The 23113-nt window shown below is 37.5% G+C and overlaps 1 protein-coding gene across 1 annotated transcript in view; it reads left to right on the top strand.

Annotated features, from left to right (window-relative positions):
* The window catches only part of NOC3L (NOC3 like DNA replication regulator), a 35943-nt gene that overhangs the window by 1183 nt on the left and 11647 nt on the right, over positions 1 to 23113 (top strand). Inside the window, exons 3-13 of the mRNA XM_038578232.1 lie at positions 2124 to 2256; positions 3434 to 3591; positions 4411 to 4464; positions 6313 to 6443; positions 9157 to 9318; positions 9861 to 9954; positions 12992 to 13167; positions 13570 to 13698; positions 19202 to 19333; positions 21281 to 21361; positions 21654 to 21754. Coding sequence (XP_038434160.1) covers positions 2124 to 2256; positions 3434 to 3591; positions 4411 to 4464; positions 6313 to 6443; positions 9157 to 9318; positions 9861 to 9954; positions 12992 to 13167; positions 13570 to 13698; positions 19202 to 19333; positions 21281 to 21361; positions 21654 to 21754 — 1351 coding nt within the window. The remainder of the gene's footprint in view (positions 1 to 2123; positions 2257 to 3433; positions 3592 to 4410; positions 4465 to 6312; positions 6444 to 9156; positions 9319 to 9860; positions 9955 to 12991; positions 13168 to 13569; positions 13699 to 19201; positions 19334 to 21280; positions 21362 to 21653; positions 21755 to 23113) is intronic.

Raw genomic sequence — 23113 nt, 5'->3', positions numbered from 1 at the left:
TCTGAAATGCTCATGAAATAACTGCTTTCTAGTAGTTCCTCTTTTTAGATTTTCCCAAGAGTAGGTAAGGATAGTAGTCCTATCTGCTTTATCACAATCCATATGAGAAAACATTACAGTATTATAGTATTAATTGTGATAAAGAGCTAGCCTCTGCTCTTAGTTTGTCTAGAAAGCAGATCTGAAGATAGAATACTTGGGAAAACAAACTTAGAGTTGCCGTGTAAATAAATGATGGGGAGCATGCCAGCGCTGCCACTTTGCCATTCATTGGCAATTAGCTAAGGTAAGAACATCGCTTTTGTCTGGGGCATTCTTCATAGCGTTGCCAAAGTTCACTTAGTTTTCTAAACTTCTGGCTTTCTTTTCATGTGGAAACGTAGAGTGAAACAACTGTCAGGGTTATTCTTTTGTAAAACTATCCAAGAACTCCCAAGTACTCAAAACGGGTAAGGAAATATGACCATTCTGAGTCAGGCCAGTTCTTCTACAATGTTACTAGTACTTTCAGGGTATTCATATTTGATTGTACCTGACCGTTCAGTCTTTCCATGTATATCTCATTCTTTTAAACCTGATCTATTTAGTTTGATCCCTTGGCTACATTTTATTATGATGTATAAAAGGTCGTTGGACTGAAAGTCAGGTAACTTGGGTTTTTCTCTTTTGTTATTAGCAAAGTGGCCTTGGCTGGTCACTTACTCTCCAGGTACTTCATCTGTTTAGAAAAAAAAAAAAGTGTTGGTTGAGTTAGATGCTTTTTAAGATCTCTTTTAAATTTTAGTAGAATTTGAAAAATGTGATATGTTACTAATTATATATAAGAAGCAAAATATTCATTTTTACATGTTGAGCATATAAATGAAGTCTGTTAGGCAGTTTGGTGTAAAATTATAACGTTCAAATGAAATATCTTTTTTTCTTTTTTAAAGATTTTATTTATTTACTTATAAGAGACACACACAGAGAGAGAGGCAGAGACACAGGCAAAGGGAGAAGCAGGCTCCATGCAGGGAGCCCGATGTGGGACTTGATCCCAGGTCTCCAGGATCAGCCCCTGGACTGAAAGCGGCGCTAAACCGCTGAGCCACCAGGGTTGCCCTGAAATATCTGGGTTAGAGAGAATAGTTTTGGGAATTATCTACATATAGATGGTAATTGAAGCCTTAGACTTGGGTAAAATCAATGTGAAGAATGCATAGTGTGAGAACAGGAGAGCCAAGAAAGAATTTAAGGAATGGGTGGATGCATAAAACCTGTAAATGGGGTTTGAGGAGGAGCCAGAGAATTAGGAAGAAAATCAGAACTGTATCTTAGAAATCAGGAAAAGGGTGTTTAAAGAAAGAAGGAAACTTTTTTATGTTCCAACATGAAATAGTCTACAAAATCGTTAATTTTAAACAAAAAAGGTGAAAGCGTGTATTGATGCTTTCACTCACTTGAAATTATAGGCTATCACCATGTATGAGATGCTTATGCCATTTGAATAAATGGGGAAAAATATATTTATTTTTGAGAATTGAGAATATTGGCACGAGGGCGGTTGAAATGATAACTATGCAGTAGAAGCACCAAAGTGAGGATAGAAACACAATGAAAGAAGTGGAGTGGTTAGAGGATTGAAGGTCTATATATATGGTTACAGAAGTGCAGTGGAAGCAACTGAATGAGAGCTGGAAGGACAAACGGGAATGGGGGTGAACGGGGCGGGGGGGTGAAGGCCAGGGTTTGGGATGTGGCCCATGGAGGGGGTGGCTGAAGTGGAATGGAAGTGGGAGGAGTCATTAGGGATCTAGAAGTGAAGCGGCTAAATCATTGGTTCTCTCACATGCTCTGGAAGATCTTGCAGATTGCGTGGAGGCGTTTTATTTTTTTGGTTGTAGCAGTGACTTGGGAAGCTCCCTGGCATTTAGATGTCAGGATTTGGAGATGATAGCATTTCTGCCTAGCTCAGGATACCGCAGTGGAACAAAGAACTGTCTGGCCAATGTGTCATTAGTGCTTCCATTTAGAAACATTGGGCTAACGTACTAGAAAACCATAAACGTTTCCTCTTCTTCACACAAAAACACAGAGTTCTATACCTCTAATACATGTTTCTGATTTTGTTGTTGTTGGAACAGGTAAAAGAATTGAGAGGGAAGAGGAGGAAGAAGAGGAAGCGCTTCCTTTGGATATGATGGATGAAGATGACTTGCAGTTAATGAGAGAGTTAGGACAAAGAGCCTCTTTTCTAACGAGAGATCTTTCTTCTAGGTAATGCTTCATTTAGATTATAATCATTCATGTCCTTTCAGTGTTAAAAACTTGAATCTGAATTTTAGTTAGGTGATGAGTGCAAGATGTTCAGCTTGACTATAAGAGAATAAACCCTGTGACTCAGTTTATTTCCTAAATAAAGGAAGTTCATGAATAAAACTGATTTTATTTAGTGTACATCTTTATTTTTTTCGAGTCTGAAGAGTGAAGTAGAGTGTGCTAGGGAAGAATGCAGTTCTCTGTTTGGGGAGTTGGTGGAACGGTCCTGAGTTCTTAATGGCCATAACCTCAGCCGTTGTTACCCTGTTGGGGAGGTATTATTCCATTTACAGAGGAAACTGATGCTTCGTACAATCACAGGTAGTGGATCTGAAATTTAAACCTAGATCTCTTTAACTCCTAAGACTGTGCTATGGTCTGAGGGTTTTTGGGAAAGTAAAATAGGTGATAGGAATCTACTTGGGAATAGTAAGAAGGGTGATGTCACCCTTGGCTCTATGGAATAGTCTTCAAAAAGACTATTCTTCAAAAAGAATCTGCTGTAACTTTCACTTCTGTTTTGCATCTGAAGGGAAAACTAGATGTGGCTATAGTCTTTGTGGTAGACTACAGTTCTTTTATTCATTTACCATTTGAGTCCCTGCTATGTGCCTGATCTAGATACTACTATCTGTCTACCTGTTTCAGTTTGGCTAGCAGTTTACTTTTCTGTACTTTCTTAAAATGATAGATCTCTAGGTTCCTTTTTATTTATTTTAAGGATTTTATTTTATTTGAGATAGAGCGAGAGAGAGCAATGAGAACAAGCATGAGCAGGGGGGAAGGGCAGGCTCTCCACTGAGCAGGAGCCTGACATAGAGCTCCATCCCAGGACCCTGGGATCATGACCTGAGCCAAAGGCAGACACTTAACTGACTGAGCCAGCCAGGTGTCCTTAGATTCCTTTTTTTTTCCCCTCCCAAAGGTTTTATTTATTTATTCGTAAGAGACAGAGAGAGGCAGAGATGTAGGCAGAGGGAGAAGCAGGCTCCCTGAGGGGAACTTGATGTGGGACTCGATCCCAGGACCCTGGGATCACGACCTCAGCTGAAGGCAGACACTCAACCACTGAGCCACCCAGGCGTCTCTCGATTCCTTTTTAAATACATTAAAAATTGATTTTTTTTCCCTGCAGTGAACCTGTTCACGCCAAGAAACGAAAGTATGAGCGTGTTATAGATAAATATGAAAAAATACCAAGAACTCTGCAAACCGCACCAGAGAAGGAAATGATTCACTTGCTTCCCATCAAGGATAAAAGTGGTATAATCCCACAGACCAGGGAGAAGCCGGGTAAATCCTTTTTTTTTTTTTTTTTTAAGATTTTATTTATTTATTCATGAGACACACACACACAGAGAGGTAGAGACACAGGCAGAGGGAAAAGCAGGCTCCATGCAGGGAGCCCGACGTGGGACTCTATCCCTTGTCTCCAGGATCAGGCCCTGGGCTGAAGGTGGTGCTAAACCTCTGAGCCCCCCGGGCTAGAAGCCAGGTAAATCTAATCAGCCAGTGTATTAGTAAACATTTTAGCTCTTTACTAATACCATCATATTTTTTTTTCACTCAAGATTTAATTTTATTTTTCCTTTTACCTACAAAATAAGGGGTAGCTGCAATTAGTCATAGAGCAAGCTTGAGGATTTAGGCCAGAAATACAGATGGTTATCTCATGTCTGTGGTACCAGGAGTATAACTGAAGCTACAATGTTGAGGTGATTTTCTTTTCAGAATTTTTTGCACCAAATACTCTTGTTTTAAAATTAGAGCATGTTAGTTGTCCTTTTTTAGCACTTTTTTTTCTTGTATGTATCTTTTTCCTTAAAAGTTTAGTTTTTTCAAAAATAAAACACAGAAGTCTAGAAGTCAGAGTTGTGGTTTGAAGTTATTTATGTGGTTTATCAAGAAACACACCCATAAAGCTGCTATCTGGGCAGGAAATAAATGTTGCCAGCACCCAGAAACTTGTGCGCCCCTCAATCAGTAATTGCTCTCTCCTCACAAAAGTAACTACTTTCCAGAATTTTACGGTCATTACTTTCCTGCTTTTCTTTGTAGTTTTATCACTTATGTGTATTGACACATTTTTTAACGTACATGTTTTTCATATAGTTATTGACAATAACCAAGATGAAGAGGATCAAGAAGAGGTGGAACTTGAGGAAGGTATTGGGATGTATTTTATAGTTACTAAACTGTTAATTGAGAATAGTAAATGTGACTTAATTTTAGATAAAGTCAGGAATGTGCATTTCAGAGTGCTGGTCATTTCAAGGTCATTTTGAACATTTCCCCACATGTTGAAAGTCTCACCTTTGAAATTTGATTCTTTATTATGGAAAATTTTATGCAGTTATGTCTAGGTGTGCATGAACAGTCTTGTAAATTATTACCATTTTGAAATTTTTTTTGAAGATTTTATTTATTCATGAGAGAGAGAGAGAGACAGAGACAGAGACAGAGGGAGAAACAGGCTCTATGCAGAGAGCCTGGAGCCTGATGTGGGACCTGATCCCAGGCTCTGGGATCACACCCTGAGCCAAAGGCAGATACTAAACCGCTGAGCCACTCAGGCGTCCCTCCATTTTGAATTTTTAAAAAATTTTAAGTGAAATTCCTGCCTATTGCTAACTTTTAAAGCATTATTTACTTTTACTTTTTATTTTTAAGGGTTTTTATTTATTTATTAATTTATTTGAGAGAGAAATGGCACAAGGAGGGCGAGAGGGCGAAACAGAAGCAGACTCTTTGATAAGCAAGGATCCTGATGTTGGGCTCTATCCCAGGACCCTGGGCTTATGACCTGAGCCAAAGACAGATGCTTAACTGACTGAGCCACCCAGATGTTGTAGCTTTTTAGCTTTAAATTACAAAATGATTCTGTGATATGAAATCATTTCACTTATTAGAGCAGTTATACTTACAGATGTCTGTACATATCTGTTTTAGATAATTGAATGTGGGTTTCTAATAACTAAATTGCAATGAGAGTTAAACTCAAAACATGTTTTATGGTTTGAAATTATTTTTGTTTGAAATTTGCTATAGAACAGGCTGGTTACTTTTTACTATAGCTTAGCAAACCTCATTAATAGTGTAAATAAGATTACAGGTCAATTGTTTTCAGTCATCGTTCATAGACTCATTAGAGATTATGCTTGTGTGTTTATTAAATGTAGTTCCTTTTGAATTTCTTTTCTTTTCTTTTTTTTGTTTTTTTTAAATTTTTTATTTATTTATGATAGTCACAGAGAGAGAGACAGAGAGGCAGAGACATAGACATAGGTAGAGGGAGAAGCAGGCTCCATGCACCGGGAGCCCGATGTGGGATTCGATCCTGGGTCTCCAGGATCGCGCCCTGGGCCAAAGGCAGGCGCTAAACCGCTGCGCCACCCAGGGATCCCTTGAATTTCTTTTCTTAAAGTGGACATACTTTTGGTAGTGCAAAGGACAGTAACAAGGGAGAGTATTCTATACTTTTTTCCTTTTTTTATATACAGATTTTATTTTTTAAATTTTATTTGAATTAACATAAAATGTATTACTGGTTTCAGAGGTAGAGGTCAGTGATTCATCAGTCTTATAGTGCTCAGTGCTCATTACATCATGTGCCCTTATTAATTATTGTGTTCTTTTTAAAAAACTAAATCAGGTTGCTTTTTCCCTTAATTACTAGGAATTATTATAGGTTTATTAGCAGAGTAGTTAAGAATATGAGCTCTCGAGTCAGACTACCTGGGTTTGAGTTCCATTTCTGCTAGGTCTATGAATATAAACAAGTTATTCTCCCATGCCTCATTTTCTACGTACAAAATGGATATGATGATTGTACCTGCCTCATAGCATTTTTGAGAGGATTGATCATCTGTAGTAATCTTGGCCCATGGCAAGTGTTCTATAAAAGTTAGTTATCATTATTATTATTTATTATTATAAGAATTTTATTGTATTGATTAAGGTTCTTGTAAATACTTGTAAAGAAATGTTTAAGAGGAGAAATCTAACCTGTTTCAGAGATTGTTGAAGATCCCATTCGAGAACTGACATTAGAAGAACATTTAATTGAAAGAAGGAAGAAACTACAGGAGAAGAAAATGCATATTGCAACTTTGGCATCTGCCATATTATCAGACCCAGAAACTAATGTAAGTGGTACCAATTTCTTTGAGCTCTTCATTTTAGATATGGTGGAAATGTATACTATTTTAGGATTCCCTTATAACCTATAAGCACACGCAAAAAGGAAAAACATTAAAACACAATGACTGAGGGATCCCTGGGTGGCGCAGCGGTTTGGCGCCTGCCTTTGGCCCAGGGCGCGATCCTGGAGACCCAGGATCGAATCCCACATCGGGCTTCCGGTGCATGGAGCCTGCTTCTCCCTCTGCCTGTGTCTCTGCCTCTCTTTCTCTCTCTCTCTCTCTCTCTGTGACTATCATAAAAAAAAAAAAAATTAGATTAAAAAAAAAAAAACACAATACTGAGCTAGAGTAAGAGTAGACAGAAGCTTAGCCTAGTCCTATATCTGAAATTAATTTTTAATCTTAGAAAAGTCACTTAAACACTTTGTCTTATTTTCCTCATCTGAGTCTTCTTTTCTTTTCTTTTTTTTTAATTTTAACGATTTTATTTATTTACTCATGAGAGACAGAGAGAGGCAGAGACACAGGCAGAGGGAGAAGCAGGCTCCATGCAGGGAGCCCGACGTGGGACTCGATCCCGGAACTCCAGGATTATGACCTGAGCCAAAGGCAGATGCTCAACCACTGAGTCACGCAGGTGCCCTTGAGTCTGATTTCCTCATCTCTAAATGAAGATACTGAGGGGTGCCCGGTGGCTCAGTCAGTTAAGCGTGACTCTCGATTTTAGCTTAGGTCATGACTCTGGCTCATGGATCTGTGATGGGTATGGAGCCTGCTTAAGATTCTCTCTTCCTCTCTCTCCACCTCCCTCCCCTGTCTCTCTTTAAAATAATAAAAATAAAAAAATAAAATAAAATAATAAAAATAAATGGAGATACTGGATTTAATGTAACTCTGAAAGTGGTAAGTGTAAAAACTAATTGGATGAGGGAGAAGGAACCCATTTGCAGATTTGCTTGACTGATTGACAGGATTTTTTTTTTATAATTTTATTTTTATTTTTATTTATTTATGATAGTCACACAGAGAATGAGAGAGAGAGAGAGAGAGAGAGAGAGGCAGAGACACAGGTAGAGGGAGAAGCAGGCCCCATGCCCCGGGAGCCTGACGTGGGATTTGATCCCGGGTCTCCAGGATCGCGCCCTGGGCCAAAGGCAGGCGCTAAACTGCTGTGCCACCCAGGGATCCCTTGACAGGATTTTTAATAAGGAAGATGCTACACAAAAGTCAGTGAGATTAGTTCAGGAGTACTTGCAAGTGGAAAATATGTTAAGTGAAATACATCAGAATTATAATGAATTATCAGTGGGCCATGGAAACAGTGGTGAAGATGGTCACGGTTACAACATGTGGATTCAAGAAAACTAGAGTACTACCTGTTAGATTTTGGATAAGTCCTTTTAGCCAAGACTCATTTTCTTCATCACTAAAAAGAGGATGGTACCTATTTTAAAACTTTGTTGTGAGGATTAAATAATCAAATATACATGAAGTCATATAAAATGGTACTATTATTACTGTTGGTGTTCCCATCATCGTACTGTGAATATATTTGTTTATTGAACAATAAAGTAGATTATTTACATTTGCAGAAAAAAAATTTCATCTAAACATGTTTTGGAGTAGTACTTGTTTTCTTGTTTTTTTTTTTTTCTTTTTTCTTTTTTTAAACAAAGGGGAAGATCTGGAACAGAATTGGGGGAAGTTGGTTGGAATATTTCTTTTTTTTTTTTTTTTTTTTTAATTTTTTTAATTTATTTATTTATGATAGTCACACACAGAGAGAGAGAGAGAGAGGCAGAGACACAGGCAGAGGGAGAAGCAGGCTCCATGCACCGGAAGCCCCACGTGGGATTCGATCCCGGGTCTCCAGGATCGCGCCCTGGGCCAAAGGCAGGCGCTAAACCGCTGCGCCACCCAGGGATCCCTGTTGGAATATTTCTTATCTGTATCATCTTATTTAATCATTATAAAACCATAAAGAAAAGAACTGTTAATCTTATTTTACAGTTGAATAACAGCCTTAAAAAATTCAAGTAAATTCATTATGATTTTAATAGCCACTGGATTGGAATCTGGGTCTTCCAGCTCTGGAGCCTCAAACAAGTTAGGGATAGCAGATAGGTGGTGACATATTTATCCTACCCCCTGCTGTGGCAAATGTTGCTAACCAACCAGAGTATTGCTTCTCTCAAGAGATCCAGCAGGCAATAGTAGTTCATTAAAGCAAGCACATTCATTGAAACCATTTTTTTTTTACTTCTGCATTACTTCATACAAATGATTTTTGTATTAAAAAAAAAACAAAAAAAAACCAAATGATTTTTGTATGAGTCTTGTAGTTAAAGTTAATAGATACATTATATTTAATTCCTGATTAATTCACAGATATGTGTGTATAACAATTTATTTCAAAAAGTGTTTTTAGGGAAACAGGACACATGCCTTAAGAAAACCCAATAGAAAGAATTTCAGTGAATAGGTAAATTAATAAATTTAAACTTTTTTTTAAAGTCTGTATCTCTTCTAACAAAAATATGGTTAGTTTTAGTGGTTTATCTTTTGGTAATGTGGGTAATATCTGGAGTTGTATATGGCTTGACTAGACTCTGAGTCATTATATGGATTCCACTTGTTCCAGATGTGAGGCTCTTGTCTTTTGTTCATAATTGTTTTACCATGGTTTCTCTGCCCTTATAAGCTATTTGTTTAACAGATTAAAAAATTAAAAGAACTGCGTTCTATGCTGATGGAACAGGATCCTGATGTGGCTGTTACTGTTCGAAAGCTGGTGATAGTTTCCTTGATGGAGTTATTTAAAGACATTACTCCTTCATATAAAATACGACCCCTCACAGAAGCAGAAAAATCCACCAAGGTAATGATACATACAATTACTACACAAAATAAACTGAACATTTTGGAGAGCTAGAGATGGGAGAAATAGTAGGAGTTGTTTGTTTTATAGGACTGGGTATATACTTGGCACTCATATTTTGTGCTAATTTAAGGATTTTGATATGTTTTTTTAAGTTTTTTTTTTTTTTTAAGATTTTATTTATTCATGAGAAACACACAGAGAGAGGGAGAAGCAGGCTCCCTGTAGGGAGCCTGATGGACTTGATCCCAGGAGATTAGGATCATGCCCTGAGCAGAAGACACACCCAATGGCTGAGCCACTCAGGTGTTGCTGTTTTTTTTTAAGATTTTGTTTATTTAAGAGAGAGAGACAGAGACAAGTGGGAGGAGGGGCAGAGGGAGAGAGAGAAGCAGGCTCCTGGCTGAGTAGGGAGCCTGATGTGGGGCTGAGATCATGACCTGAGCCAAAGACAGCTACTTAACTAACTGAGCCACCCAGGAGCCCCAGGATTTCGATATTTTGATTTTAAAAAATAATTGATCTTTTTTATTTTTTTTCAGATCCGCAAAGAAACCCAAAAATTAAGAGAATTTGAAGAAGGCCTGGTTAGCCAATATAAATTTTATTTGGAAAATCTGGAGCAAATGGTTAAAGGTATATTAAACATTTTTAAAATATATAACATACTTAGCTTTGGTCAGCAAGGGAGTTCTATGTTCTTTTTTTTTTTTTTTTTTTTAAAGATTATTTATTTATTCATGAGACACAGAGAGAGAGAGAGAGGCAGGCAGAGACACAGGCAGAGGGGGAAGCAGGCTGCTTCAGGGAGCCTGCTATGGATCCTGGGACTCCAGGATCACGCCCTGGGCCGAAGACAGGCGCTAAACTGCTGAGCCACCCAGGGATCCCCAAGGGAGTTCTATATTCTGTGCTCTGTGGTGAGAGTCAGTATAGCATGTTGTCAAGAGCAGAGTCTACTGCTGGGTTCAAACTGCCTGGGTTCAAATCTGAGCTTTCTAACTTCTACCCATGTGGTGGGCAAATCAGTTAATCTCTCTGTGTCTCCATTCTTTTATAAATAAAAGTACTTATTTCATAAGATTGTTGTGAGAAATTAACTTCTAGATAAAGGTGCTTATAACTGTGGCTGGCCTGTACAGGCCCTATCCCTGTATTGATCAGCTGTTAGTATTTTTGTTGCTCCAGGCCTTTCCCTAGTAAGTAGATATATGTTTCTTTCTTTAGTTATGAATGGTTGAAAATTATTCTGCTGGTTTTTATTTGGGTAGGGTAATTAGGGGAGAAGTATGACTTGAAATGGATGAAATTAGTGCCTTGAAAATGGACTTAGAAGTCAGTCATAGTAGATGGATGATAAACTCTTCCATCAAACTTTTATTTTCTTTTTCTTTGTTCAGAAAAGAAGGACCTATGAAAATTAGAAGATGAATGGAGAAGAATTCAGTTGCCTAGGTCTCTGGTGCTTTCATTTAACTCATTTGGGCTCCTTTACTCAGTAATGAGCCTAAGGATCACCCAATTGCTATCTCAGCTGGAGCGGGACTACTGAATCCTGTTGGGCAGGAAGGAGATGGTGGGACTGAGTACTGTGGATGTTGCCTCTGTGCTCTGGCCTCCCAACTGGAGCCTACTTAGGAGCATACATACCAAGGCCTGGGAGCTTTGTGTAGACCAACACTGTCCAATAGAAATATAATGTGAGACACACATGTCATTTAAAAAATACGTAACCATACTAACTAAGAAAAAAAAGTAAAAAGTAATAAAATTACTATGTATGTTATTATTTCAACATGTAGTCAATTTTAAAAATCAGTGAGGTGTTTTACATTCCTTTTTTTTTTTTTTTTTTTGGTACTAAGTTACAGCACATCTGCATTTGGACTAGCCACAGGTCAACTACTCACTTGTCACATGTGGTTTGTGGCCTCTGTATTGTACCCTGCAGGTGTAGGCCTTTTCTAAGCGGATGGGACCGTTATGAAGTACTTTTTTCAAGTTAAAAAAAAATTATGCTATAAATAAATAAATAAAATCTTTAAAAAAAGGGGGGGGGCAGCCCCAGTGGCGCAGCAGTTTGGCGCCACCTGCAGCCCCGGGGCGTGATCCTGGAGACCCTGGATTGAGTCCCATGTCAGGCTCTCTGCATGGAGCCTGCTTCTCCCTCTGCCTGTGTCTCCGTCTCTCTCTGTGTCTCTATAAATAAATAAGTAAAATCTTTAAAAAATTATGGTAAAATATATGTAACATTAAATTGATCATTTTTGCAATTTTTAAAGTGTACACTTGTGTGGCATTAAGTAAATCCAGCATCATACACCCATCATCGCTATGCATCTGCAGCACTTTGGCATCTTCCCCAGCTGAAGTTCTGTATGTATTTTTTTTTTTTTTAAGATTTTATTTATTTATTCATGACAGAGAGAGAGAGAGAGAGAGAGGCAGAGACACAGGCAGAAGGAGAAGCAGGCTCCATGCAGGGAGCCCGACGCAGGACTTGATCCCGCGTCTCCAGGATCATGTCCTGGGCTGAAGGTGGCGCTAAAGCGCTGAGCCACCCGGGCTGCCCCAAGTTCTGTATGTATTAAACATGAACTCCCCATTCCCTTTTGCCCCCGGCCTATGGTAACCACCATTCTACTTTCTGATTTGAATTGAATATAGATCTGACTCTAGGAACCTCAACTTATATGTGGAATTATACAATATTTGTCCTTTTTATAACTGGCTTATTTCACTTAGCATAATGTCTTCAAGATTCTTCTAGCATGTGTCAAAATTTCCTCCCTTTTTAAGCCTGCAAAATATTCCATTACATATATGTACCACATTTTGTCTCTTCATCCATCCATTATGAAGTCTTGTCAGTTTTAAGTAAATGGAAGATACAGTTCTTATGATGAATATAGCCTGTTTGAGGAAAACTCATATACATGAGAAGCAAGCTTAAAACAAAGGCACTGTCATCTATATGTCTTTTTCATCTCTGGTTGTGTATGATGTGGAGGAAGTCTTGAACCTACTCTAGAAAAACCAGTGTTTTTTCATATTCAAGGTGCTGTGTTATGGTAGCAAAGTATGTGTGTAGAAATTCCTAGAAAAGTACTGTGAATCATTGGCTATTTTGAAGAAAAATTTAAATCTGGACCTCCTGGGTAAAGATCCCATAGAGAGCATTAGCAGGAAGTCAACGGAAATGTTGTTTTAGATTCTCCAGATCTGATTTTTGGAACATGGAAGAGATGAAGGCTCAGAGTCTGGAGCTTGCTCATATTCACTAGCTAATTAATGGACGACTACTAGGATTTGAACCCAGTCTTCTTGACTTGTGGTCTAGTGTTTTGGGGGAAAGCCTGTAGAGCAAGCCTAGGGATTCCTTAAGGTATCCAGCTCTCTGTCTCCCCCTGCCCCGATTTATTCCCTGAGACCCTTTTCTTCTAATAATACATCTTTTAAAATGTATGGAGAGCCAAAGTTCTTAACATGATGATTAGAGTCCATGTAGATGATGGCAGATAAATTTTATGATAGCGTTTGTACTTGTGTCAAAATGTGGACTCGACTCACTTAAGAATTTGCATAGGATATTATTGCATATTACTATAAAATAAAGCTAATTAGTTGAAGTTTTGATCAATAAGTAAAGTAACTACAGTTATCTTTTGATTAGACTGGAAGCAAAGGAAACTGAAGAAAAGTAATGTAGTTTCCTTAAAGGCCTACAAAGGACTGGCAGAAGTGGCTGTGAAGAGCCTGTGTGAGCTGTTGGTGTCACTACCTCATTTCAACTTTCACAACAACATCATCGTATTGATTGTCCCTCTCATGAATGACGTGTCAAAGTCGGTGGGTTGCTGTCATCCTGGATACAAAATTATAGAGTTTATGATTATTTTTTTCCTCAGAATTCTTCTGGAGCTATTATTTATTGCTAAAATAGTATCACTTTGTTAAACATTGCCTCTTTAAGAAAATTCTTTGAACATAAGTTTGGTGTAGTGGTTCTGAGCAGGAGGTGGTTTCACCCTCCAGGGAATGTGAGGCTGTGGCTGCACACAGTTTTGATTGTCACAACTGTAGTGGCTTCTACTAGCATCCTGTGGGTAAAGGCTCAGGGCTCCTCAACTTCCCACAATGCACAGGAGCACCCCCTGCCCCCTCTCCTCCCCCATGAAGAATTGTTTGGCTTAAAATGCCAGTGGTGCTGAGCTTGAGAAAACTGGCTGAGTGTAACATTTTATTTTTCAGATCTCTGAAATGTGTTGTGAGGCAGTAAAGAAATTGTTTAAGCAAGATAAATTAGGCCAAGCTTCCCTTGGTGTGATTAAAGTAATTTCTGGTTTTGTGAAGGGCAGAAATTATGAAGTTAGGCCAGAGGTAAGCCTTCCTATTTTGCATTTTATTTGTTTTTAAATTATAAAGTTAATTTTCAGTCATTACAAGGAATTTTATTCTTCGCAGAAGTGTATAAAGTAGGAAACTCCCTCAAGTATAGGTACTCTTAACAACTTAGTACATATTCTAGATGTTTATAGATATAGATGTGTATATTTGTTTATATATTTTAAAAATAATTTAATACATGCTTAGATTTTAGAATAGAAATGCATTTATTCTATGGACGTTGTTCTGGAGCTGTTTGCATTTTGTGTTGTATGGGATGATCTCATATCTCATTCTTTTTAATGTCTGCTGTAGTTTCCTTTAATTGTTATTACTTTTAAAGATTTTACTTATTTATTCATGAGAGACAGAGAGAGACATAGGCAGAGGGAGAAGTAGGATCATGACCCGAGCTGAAGGGAGATGCTCAACCACTGAGCCACCCAGGTGTCCCTGGATTAAATTTTTAAACTTTAGATGTTGGATCCAACAGTATACACATTCATAAATTTGAGAGGTAATGCCACATTGTCCTGCAAATACATTTTATCACTATGTTCTCACATTGAGAACAACCTACCAAATGCTAAATGTTTCTGCCATTTAGTCCTTGTTAGTCTGGTGGGTAAATAATTCTGTGTGTTTTCATATATATATTTTGTTTGTACGTCTTTATTGGTGAAGTTTTACTTCCATATACTTATTAGTCATTTGAATTTTTTTACCCATTTATATTGCTGCTAGTTTTTCTCCTCAGGTATTTGTTTTAATGACATAATGCTTTTTTTGATACTCCTTTCAATAAGTATCAGCTATGTACTAGGCACTCTTCTAGGTCCTGAGTATATAAAATAGTGAATAAAAGAAACAAAAGCTGGGTGTGTTTGTTGAGGTTACATTGCATATAAGGATAATAAGTTTTGGTTATGTAAGTCGCAAGTATTTGTTTGTTGCTCTACCATTTAATTTTGTATTGTCTTTTTTGTCTTAAAGAAGTTTTACATTTTAATTGACTGTAATTTTTTCCCCCTTTCTATATGAGATTATATTTTTGTCATTCATGGAAGGACTTCTTTAATCCTAGGATTATAGATTTTCTCCTTCTAGAAGAATGTTCATTTTTTATTTTTGAATAATCTATTTGACTTTTTGTGTGTGTTTATGGTATAATCGCATATACTTTGTATATGCATATACTTTTTGAAATGGATAGCCGGGATCCCTGGGTGGCTCAGTGGTTTAGCGCCTGCCTTCGGCCCAGGGCATGATCCCGGAGTCCCTGGATCAAGTCCTACGTCGGGCTCCCTTCATGGAGCCTGCTTCTCCCTCTGCCTGTGTCTCTGCCTCTCTCTCCTTCTCTCTGTGTATCTCATGAATAAATAAATAAAATCTTTAAAAAAAAAAAAAAAGGGAAAAAAATGAAATGGATAGCCAGTTACTCCAATACCATTTTCATTTTGCTGCTGATTTAAAATGCTGCCTTTATTTTATTTTAAATCCCTACACAGAATTTTATTTTGAACTCTTTCTGTTCTGTTGAGTCAGTTAATCCCCTGTAAGTAATACACTATTTTTTAAAAGATTTTATTTATTCATGAAAGACAGAAAGAGAGAGAGAGGGAGGGAGAGGCAAAGTGAGAAGGAGGCTACCCACAAGGAGCCCAGTGTGGCACTTGCTCCCAGACCCCGGGATCATGCCCTGAGCCAAAGGCAGGTTCTCAACCACTGAGCCACCAAGGCGTCCCAGTAATACACTATTTTTAATAACTGTAGCTGTATATCTATAATGTGTAGTATAGTACATCTATATAGTATACTTGGTAGGATGGTACTGATCAAAATGGGCGTTACTGATAAAAGACATTGGCCCCCTTTTTTTCCTCCAAAATATTTTAAATTACTTTTTATATATTACTTCAGATGGAATTTAGAATGAGATTTTTTTATTTGTCCTCTCAAAATAGTTCACATAGAGATTCTGATTGGAATTGATTCAAACTATAGATTAGATTGGGAGAATTATTTACAGAATTGACTTTTTTTTTCTTTTTTTAAGATTTTATTTATTTGAGAGATAATGAGAGAAAGAGCAGAAGCAGGGAAGGGGCAGAAGGAGAGGGAGAAGCAGATTCCCCACTGAGCAGGGAGCCCAGAAGGCGGCTCCATCCCAGGACCCTGAGATCATGAACTGAGCCGAAGGCAGATGCTTAACGAACTGAGCCACCCAGGCGCCCCAGAATTGACTTTTTTCTATTTGAGAATATGTATCTTAAACAAAACAAAACAAAACAAAACAAAACAAAACAAACAAAAAAAACAAAACAAAACAAAAAAAACAACAAAAAGAGAATATATATCTTGCCATTATTTAAGCCTTCATTTATGTTCTTAAGTGAAATTTTATAATTGTCTTCATTTGGGTCTTACATATTTTTATGAATTTCATTTTTAGTCCTGTAGTTTTAATTGTGAAGCTGATGTTTTCTACGGTTTTATTTCCTAATTTCAAGTCTTTGTTTGCTATTAATTCTCTTTTGTTCCTTAAAGCTGATAATTTCAATAGGACAATGTTAAAAATATTGGGCTTAAAGAGAAAATACTTAGCGTCGTTAGTGAGAACTGTAGAGTGATCAGATAATATGGCTTATATGTGAAACTTGCACAGAGGGAAACACTTAATTTTAGTGATGTTAGAATATAAAGTACGTTCTTTAATGTGTTGGGTTTTTTTTTTGTTTTGTTTTATATTTAGGCTGTACAATGTGTTTTAAATTTATACAACATGATTATATATATACACACACATATATACACACACACACACACATTGTGAAATGATTACCACAGTCAAATTATCACCTCTCTATCACAAATCTATCACTTCTCACCTTTTTTCTGTGGTGAGAATCCTGAAGATTTACTCTTAGCATATTTCAGATTATACAATACAATTTTATTAACTAATTACTGTGCTATAAATTAGAACCCCCAGAGCTTATTTATCTTATAACTGAAAGTTTGTATCCTTTGACTGATATTTCTGATATTTCCCACATCCCCCAGCAACCACTGTTTTAGTATACATCTGACTTTTTCAGATTCCCCATGTAAGTGAGATTGTACAGTATTTGTTTGTCTCTCTTTAGCTTATTACACTTAGAATGTCCTCTGGGTTCATTTCTGATCACAGATGGTAGGATCCTTCTTTTTTAGTGGCTGAATAATATTCCATTGTATGTATATAACACAGGTTCTCTATTCATTGATCTTTTAATGGATACATAGGCTGTTTCCATATCTTTGTATTGTGAATAATGCTGCAATGAACGTGGAAGTGCACATATTTCTTTGAGATACTGATTTCATTTCCTTCGGATATATACCCAGAAAAGTGGGACTACTAGATCATATGATAATTCTGTTTTAATTTTCTGAAGTTTCTGTGCTGTTTTCCATAGCTGTACCAGTTTGCATTCCTACTAGCAGCATACAAGGGTTTCCTTTTCTTCATATCCTAATACTTATTTTCTCTTACCTTTTTTTAAAAGTATATTTATTTAAGTAATTTCTACACCCAGTGTTGTGCTTGAACTCATAACCCCAAAATCAAGAGTTGCTGTCTCCTCTGAATGAGTCAGCAAGGCGCCCCTATTATCTTTTTGATAACAGCCATTCTAACAGGTGTGAGTTGACTTTTCATTGTAGTTTTGGTTTACATTTCCCTGATGATTAGTGCTACTGAACACTGTTTTGTACATCTACTGGCCATTTGTTGTATGTCTTTTTTTGAAAAATGTCTATTCAGGTCTTTTGCTCATTTTTTGAATCAGGTTATTTGTTTTTTGCCATTGAGTTGTAGGAGTTCCTCATATATTTTGGATATTATCTTAGATATGTGGCTTGCAAATATTTTCTCCCATTTAGTAGTTGTCTTTTTATTTTGTTGATGGTTTCCTTTGCTGTGCAGGAACTGTTTAGTTTATTGTAGTCCCACTTGTTTATTTATTTATTAAAGATTTTATTTGAGAGAGAGAGAGAGAGAAGGAGCACAGCAGGGGGAGGGCAGAGAGAAACAGACTCCGCTGAGCAGGGAGCCCAATGCAAGACTGGATCCCAGGGTCCTGGGATCATGACCTGAGCCAACGGTAGACGCTTAACTGACTGAGCCACCCAGGTGTCCCAGTCCCATTTGTTTATTTTTGCTTTTGTTGCTTGTGCTTTTTGGTGTCCTATCCAAAAAATCATTGCTAAGACCAGTGCCAAGGAGCTTTTTCTCTATGTGTTGTTCTAGGAGTTTTATGGTTTCGGGTCTTATATTTATGTCTTTAATCCATTTCACTTTAATTTTTTGAGTGGTGTAACAGAAGGTCCAGTTTCATTCTTTTGCATGTGGATACCCAGTTTTCCCAGCACCATTTATTTGAAGAGACTGTCTTTTCTGCATTGTATTCTTGGTGCCCTTGACAAAGATTAGTTGACCATCTTTAATCTGGAGTTATTTTTTTATTTGGTGCATGATAGCTTATGAGCACATAGAATACCTACAGAATACTCATATTGCCCTTTCTGGTTCCTAGCAGACTTCCTGTTTGCTCTTCTGCTTTTAATTCTTTCTTGTTTCCATTCTGTGCTTTAAGCCCTGTAAACTGAAATATTCCACTTTCTCCCAAATATACATAATGGAGCATCAAAATAACACAAACCAATAGTTCTCACGTGTTTTTTTCCAAGAATGCTGCTGTGACTGAAGGAGGTCAGTAGAATGGTTTCTTCCAGAGAAAATTAGGATTTGAACCCCTTTTGTCTTTGTGTTTGGGTGATTGCTGTGGTACACAAAACACCAATTTCTACGTTAGTTTCTGGATTTTTTGAATGGCTTAAGGCAGTAGTTTCATTGTGTTCCTGGACCACCATCAGCTGGGAATTAGAAATACAAATTACAGGGCCCTACTCTAGACTAGTGAACCAGAAACTTGGTTTCTTGGTGAAGTTGGAGACGAATAACTTAAAGTTAACAACATTGGTCTACGTGTTTTTTTTTGTTTTGTTTTTTGTTTTTAATTGGGGGGGAAAAGATGAAGATTAGAACTCCTAACTGCAAAATAGAGGCTGGTTTGGTAAATTAAAGCTGGTTTAGAAATATCTGATTTACATCCTCTCCTCCCATACTGGTCCAAACCTTTTTCTGGCCTGTCCGCTCTTTGTAATTCTATCTACCGATGCCAGGTAATGTGTTATCTCGTCCTTGTACTCATTACACTGCAAAATAACATTATGTATATCTAGCCAAATACTAGTATTCTTTTCTAGACACAGATCACCAAATATGTTTAGCAATAAGATATGTTTAGCGTTGTGTGAAAGGTGATAAAAGATGTGTCATAGGTGTTTTTGTTTTGGTACAAAGGAAGAAAAACCTTTTTGAATGCTTTTTCTGTGTAAAGATTTTGAGGGAAATATGAATATTAAGCTCTTTATTGTGTTTTCTTCATATTAGATGTTAAAGACATTCTTGTGCTTAAGAATCAAGGAATTAGAAGTGAAAAAAGATACAGAGGACATTAATAAACCAAAAAAGTTCATGACTTTCAAGGAAAAGAGAAAAACTCTATCAAGAATGCAGAGAAAGGTTTGGTTGATTTCCTTTTTTGTTTGACTTGAAATTAAAACCATAGTATAAAAAAAATAAAAATAAAAAATAAAATCATAGTATAGGCACAGGCAGAGATATTTATTTTTAATATTTATTTTTTTTATAGTTTTTTTTTAAGATTTTTATTTATTCATGAGAGACACAGAGAGAGAGAGGCAGAGACACAGGCAGAGGGAGAAGCAGGCTCCATGCAGGGAGCCCAACGTGGGACTCGATCCCGGGACCCCAGGATCAGGCCCTGGGCTGACGGCGGTTTAGCGCTGCCGAGCCACCCGGGCTGCCCCCAGGCATAGATATTTAAATCATAAATACAAATATGTCAAAACCTGATATTTAGAAAATTTTATTTTTCCCAGTTATTGCAAAGAAGTGCTTTTTTTTTTTTTAAATTTATATCCTTCTTTTTATATATTTTTTAAATTTTTTATTTATTTATGATAGTCACAGAGAGAGAGAGAGGCAGAGACACAGGCAGAGGGAGAAGCAGGCTCCATGCACCGGGAGCCCGATGTGGGATTCGATCCTGGGTCTCCAGGATCGTGCCCTGGGCCAAAGGCAGGCGCCAAACCGCTGCGCCACCCAGGGATCCCAAGAAGTGCTTTATTAACTTAATTAAACTGACAATTCATTGGCAAAAAGAACAATTAAAAAATTTCTTTGAAGTGTTGGCTTTTTATTTATTTTTTTTTTGCTCTTCAGATTGTCTTAGATTCATTGTGATTCTGAGATCCCTTCCTTGACAGGAAGGCGATAATCATGTAAAGTTGGCAACAAAGTAGGTTTTTGTTAATGTTTCTGTTTTGGCTTTTATTTGAAACCTAGGTTGAAATTCCAGCCCTTGTTTATTTAGTATGAAACTTTGGTAACATTTTTTAATTTTGAGAAATGGAGCTAGTAACAGCACATACCTTGTGGGTCACTGTGCATTTTAATAAGATGATGTAGGTAAAGCATTTAGTAAGTGCGTGACCCTGGGCATGCTTTATAAACATTAATGACTACCACCAGCATTGTTATTCTCAGAACATTTCTAAGTATTTAATTAGGGTTATCAAATTGCTTATAAAAACAAAACAAAAAATTTTCAGGGATATCCATCTTTGAATGTATCTAACAAATTTTGAAAAGGGGATAGAAATACCAAAGTAGACTTAATGATTGGAAACAAATGAAGGTAAATATTTTAATTATTTATAGATTGGGTATCCTAATATACCCAATATCCTAAAATAGATTGGGATATCCTGTTAGAAACAGCATGTACATAGCTGTGGTGTGGAAACAGAGGGCCCTCTAAGAACATGGCAGCTCCTTAACTTGCATGAGGGCAGGAAACCCTTTCTCAGTTGGTCCCTGCATGTCAGGCAGCTGAGTAACCATTATTTGCTGCTCATACAGCATAAGGATGTGGAAAAACTGATTACTTTGTTGAATTTCTCTCTAGTATCTGGTTTTATGCATTGTATATAAACGTGTTAAGGAAGTATCGTTGATGACTAATTTCCATGGTATAGATGATTTAACAATAAGGGCTCCATGTGTTCCTTTTTTTTTTTTTTCTTTTGAAAAAACTTAAATTAGAGAAAACTCCAGAGAATAAGTATCCCACGTATGTACCTTTCACAACGAGCAGATATTTGTAGACTTCCCTCAGTTCCATTCATGAGAAGAAACCATTGACGATAGTTAAGAGTCCCCGTGTCCCTCTCCCCAGTCTTGTTCTCACCGTCCTCCCTAGAGGCAGCGCTGTCCTCTCTGTGGTTGGGGTTAGCCACCTCTCCAGGTCTGTGTACATTTGACTTGTGTTTGTATTCACAGACATTTGTGGTGTGTATTTCGGGATACTTAGTATTCTGCCTCTGAAGCGTGCATTTTCACTCAGTGCTGTATGCTCTTACTCTCCTTTTCCCTGTCTCTTTACAGTGGAAGAAAGCAGAAGAGAAACTAGAGCGAGAGCTTCTGGAGGCAGAAGCTTCAGAGAGCACAGAGAGAAAACTTAAACTGGTAGGCAGTTCACATTCTCTCACGCTTTTAAAATGTTTTATGAAAGGGTTTTAACTAGAGGCTATTGTTGCAACTTGTGGTTGTAGAATCTGGGTTTAAGTCCTGAGGCTTTGATGTGATCATTGCTGGTCTCGTGACATCACAGGGCACATAGCTTCATCCTGTTCTGTTGGATTGTGGAGAGGGTGGGGAGGGGACAGAAGGTTGAGCTTTCACCATCCTTGTTGTGGAAACTCGGAAGAAAGGAGACGGGGTTATACTCACAAGTCATTTTGTCTGCTTCTTCTGCCAGCACACAGAGACTCTGAATATTGTGTTTGTAACCTACTTCAGAATATTGAAGAAGGCCCAGAGGTCACCTCTCCTGCCAGCAGTTCTAGAAGGCCTTGCCAAGTAAGGGCTGTGTAGGTTGACGCCTTTTAGACTCTTTCCAAATAAATAAAAAAACCCATGACTTTTAACGAAGGTTCACTCATGCTGACCCCGGGTCCTTTTCCATTTCTGTTTGTCACCAGCCTTTCCTTGAAACTCTTCATAACGCTGTCTTTTTAGTTTTCTCATCTCAAATCTTTTCTTTTTTAAATCTCCTTCAGTAACTCCTTCTGCTGACTATGTTTTAGGTTGCAGAGGTTTGTCTCAGACTGTTTTGTCTGCACTGTGGTCTGACCCACTGTCAGACTCTTGTGTGGTCCATGTAGGCGACTCCTGAGTCTTCTAATCCTGCTTGCACATCATTTCTCGAGTCCTGTGCAGTCTTTTCTTTTGTAAAGAGAAATCTCTCAGTGTGTTCTGGTGAGCCTGTTGGGGTGGTATAGTGAACTAGAATAATGGTGGTTGTGATAGTTTTCCAGATATTTGAGGTAGTATCCTGTAGGCTAGTGCAGTGGAACTATATTGTAAACCACTTCTGGAATTTAAAGTTTTCTGTTATCCACATTAAAAAGGTAAAAAAAAACTCGTGCAATTAATTTTAATGTATTTTAATATATTAAACTCAGTTTATCTAAAATATTTTGATGTACAGTCAGTACTTATTGAGATATTTGATGTTCTTTTTTTCATAAAAACTGATGAGAATATTTCACACTGACAGGGTATCTCAGTTGGACTAGCCCCATTTTAAATGCCTAATAGCTGCAAGTGCTAGTACCTGTCATTGTTGGATAGCACAGCTTTAGAAATAGGATATATGGTTGGAAGAGAGAAAAGGCAAGTTCTGTTTAGTATAAGAAATGTCTTCCTAATGATTGTAGCTATTTGGCAATGGGATTTTAAAGTAATTTGGCTGGGACACCTGCATGGGTCAGTGGTTGAGTGTCTGCCTTTGGCTCAGGGCATGATCCCGGAGTTCTAGGATCGAGTCTCGCATTGAGCACCCTGCATGGAGCCTGCTTCTCCCTCTGCCTATGTCTCTGCGTCTCTCTGTATGTCTCTCATGAATAAATAACTAAAATTTAAAAAAAAAGTAATTGGGCCTTGTTACTGAAAAGATTTGAAGAGAGATTGGTCAGACAAGGGACTATTCCTACATTGGATAGGACTTACTGTTTGTTTTTCAATGACCAATTCCTTTATTTTAAAAAGTTTTTAATTATACATTCTTACTTTAAAAATTCAGATGGTTCAAAAGAATATAAAATTAAAAATGACAAATTCTACTCCTAGATATGTACATGAGTCTGTCTTTTTGTCACACAGGTAGAATCATGCTCTGTATGCTGCTCTGTACTTTGTATTTTCCTTGTTGATAAA

The sequence above is a fragment of the Canis lupus genome, chromosome 28, assembly GCF_011100685.1.
Source record: "Canis lupus familiaris isolate Mischka breed German Shepherd chromosome 28, alternate assembly UU_Cfam_GSD_1.0, whole genome shotgun sequence".
NCBI lineage: Eukaryota > Metazoa > Chordata > Mammalia > Carnivora > Canidae > Canis > Canis lupus.
Note: the sequence above shows the minus strand (reverse complement) of the source record. Positions and strands in the feature narration are given on the sequence as shown.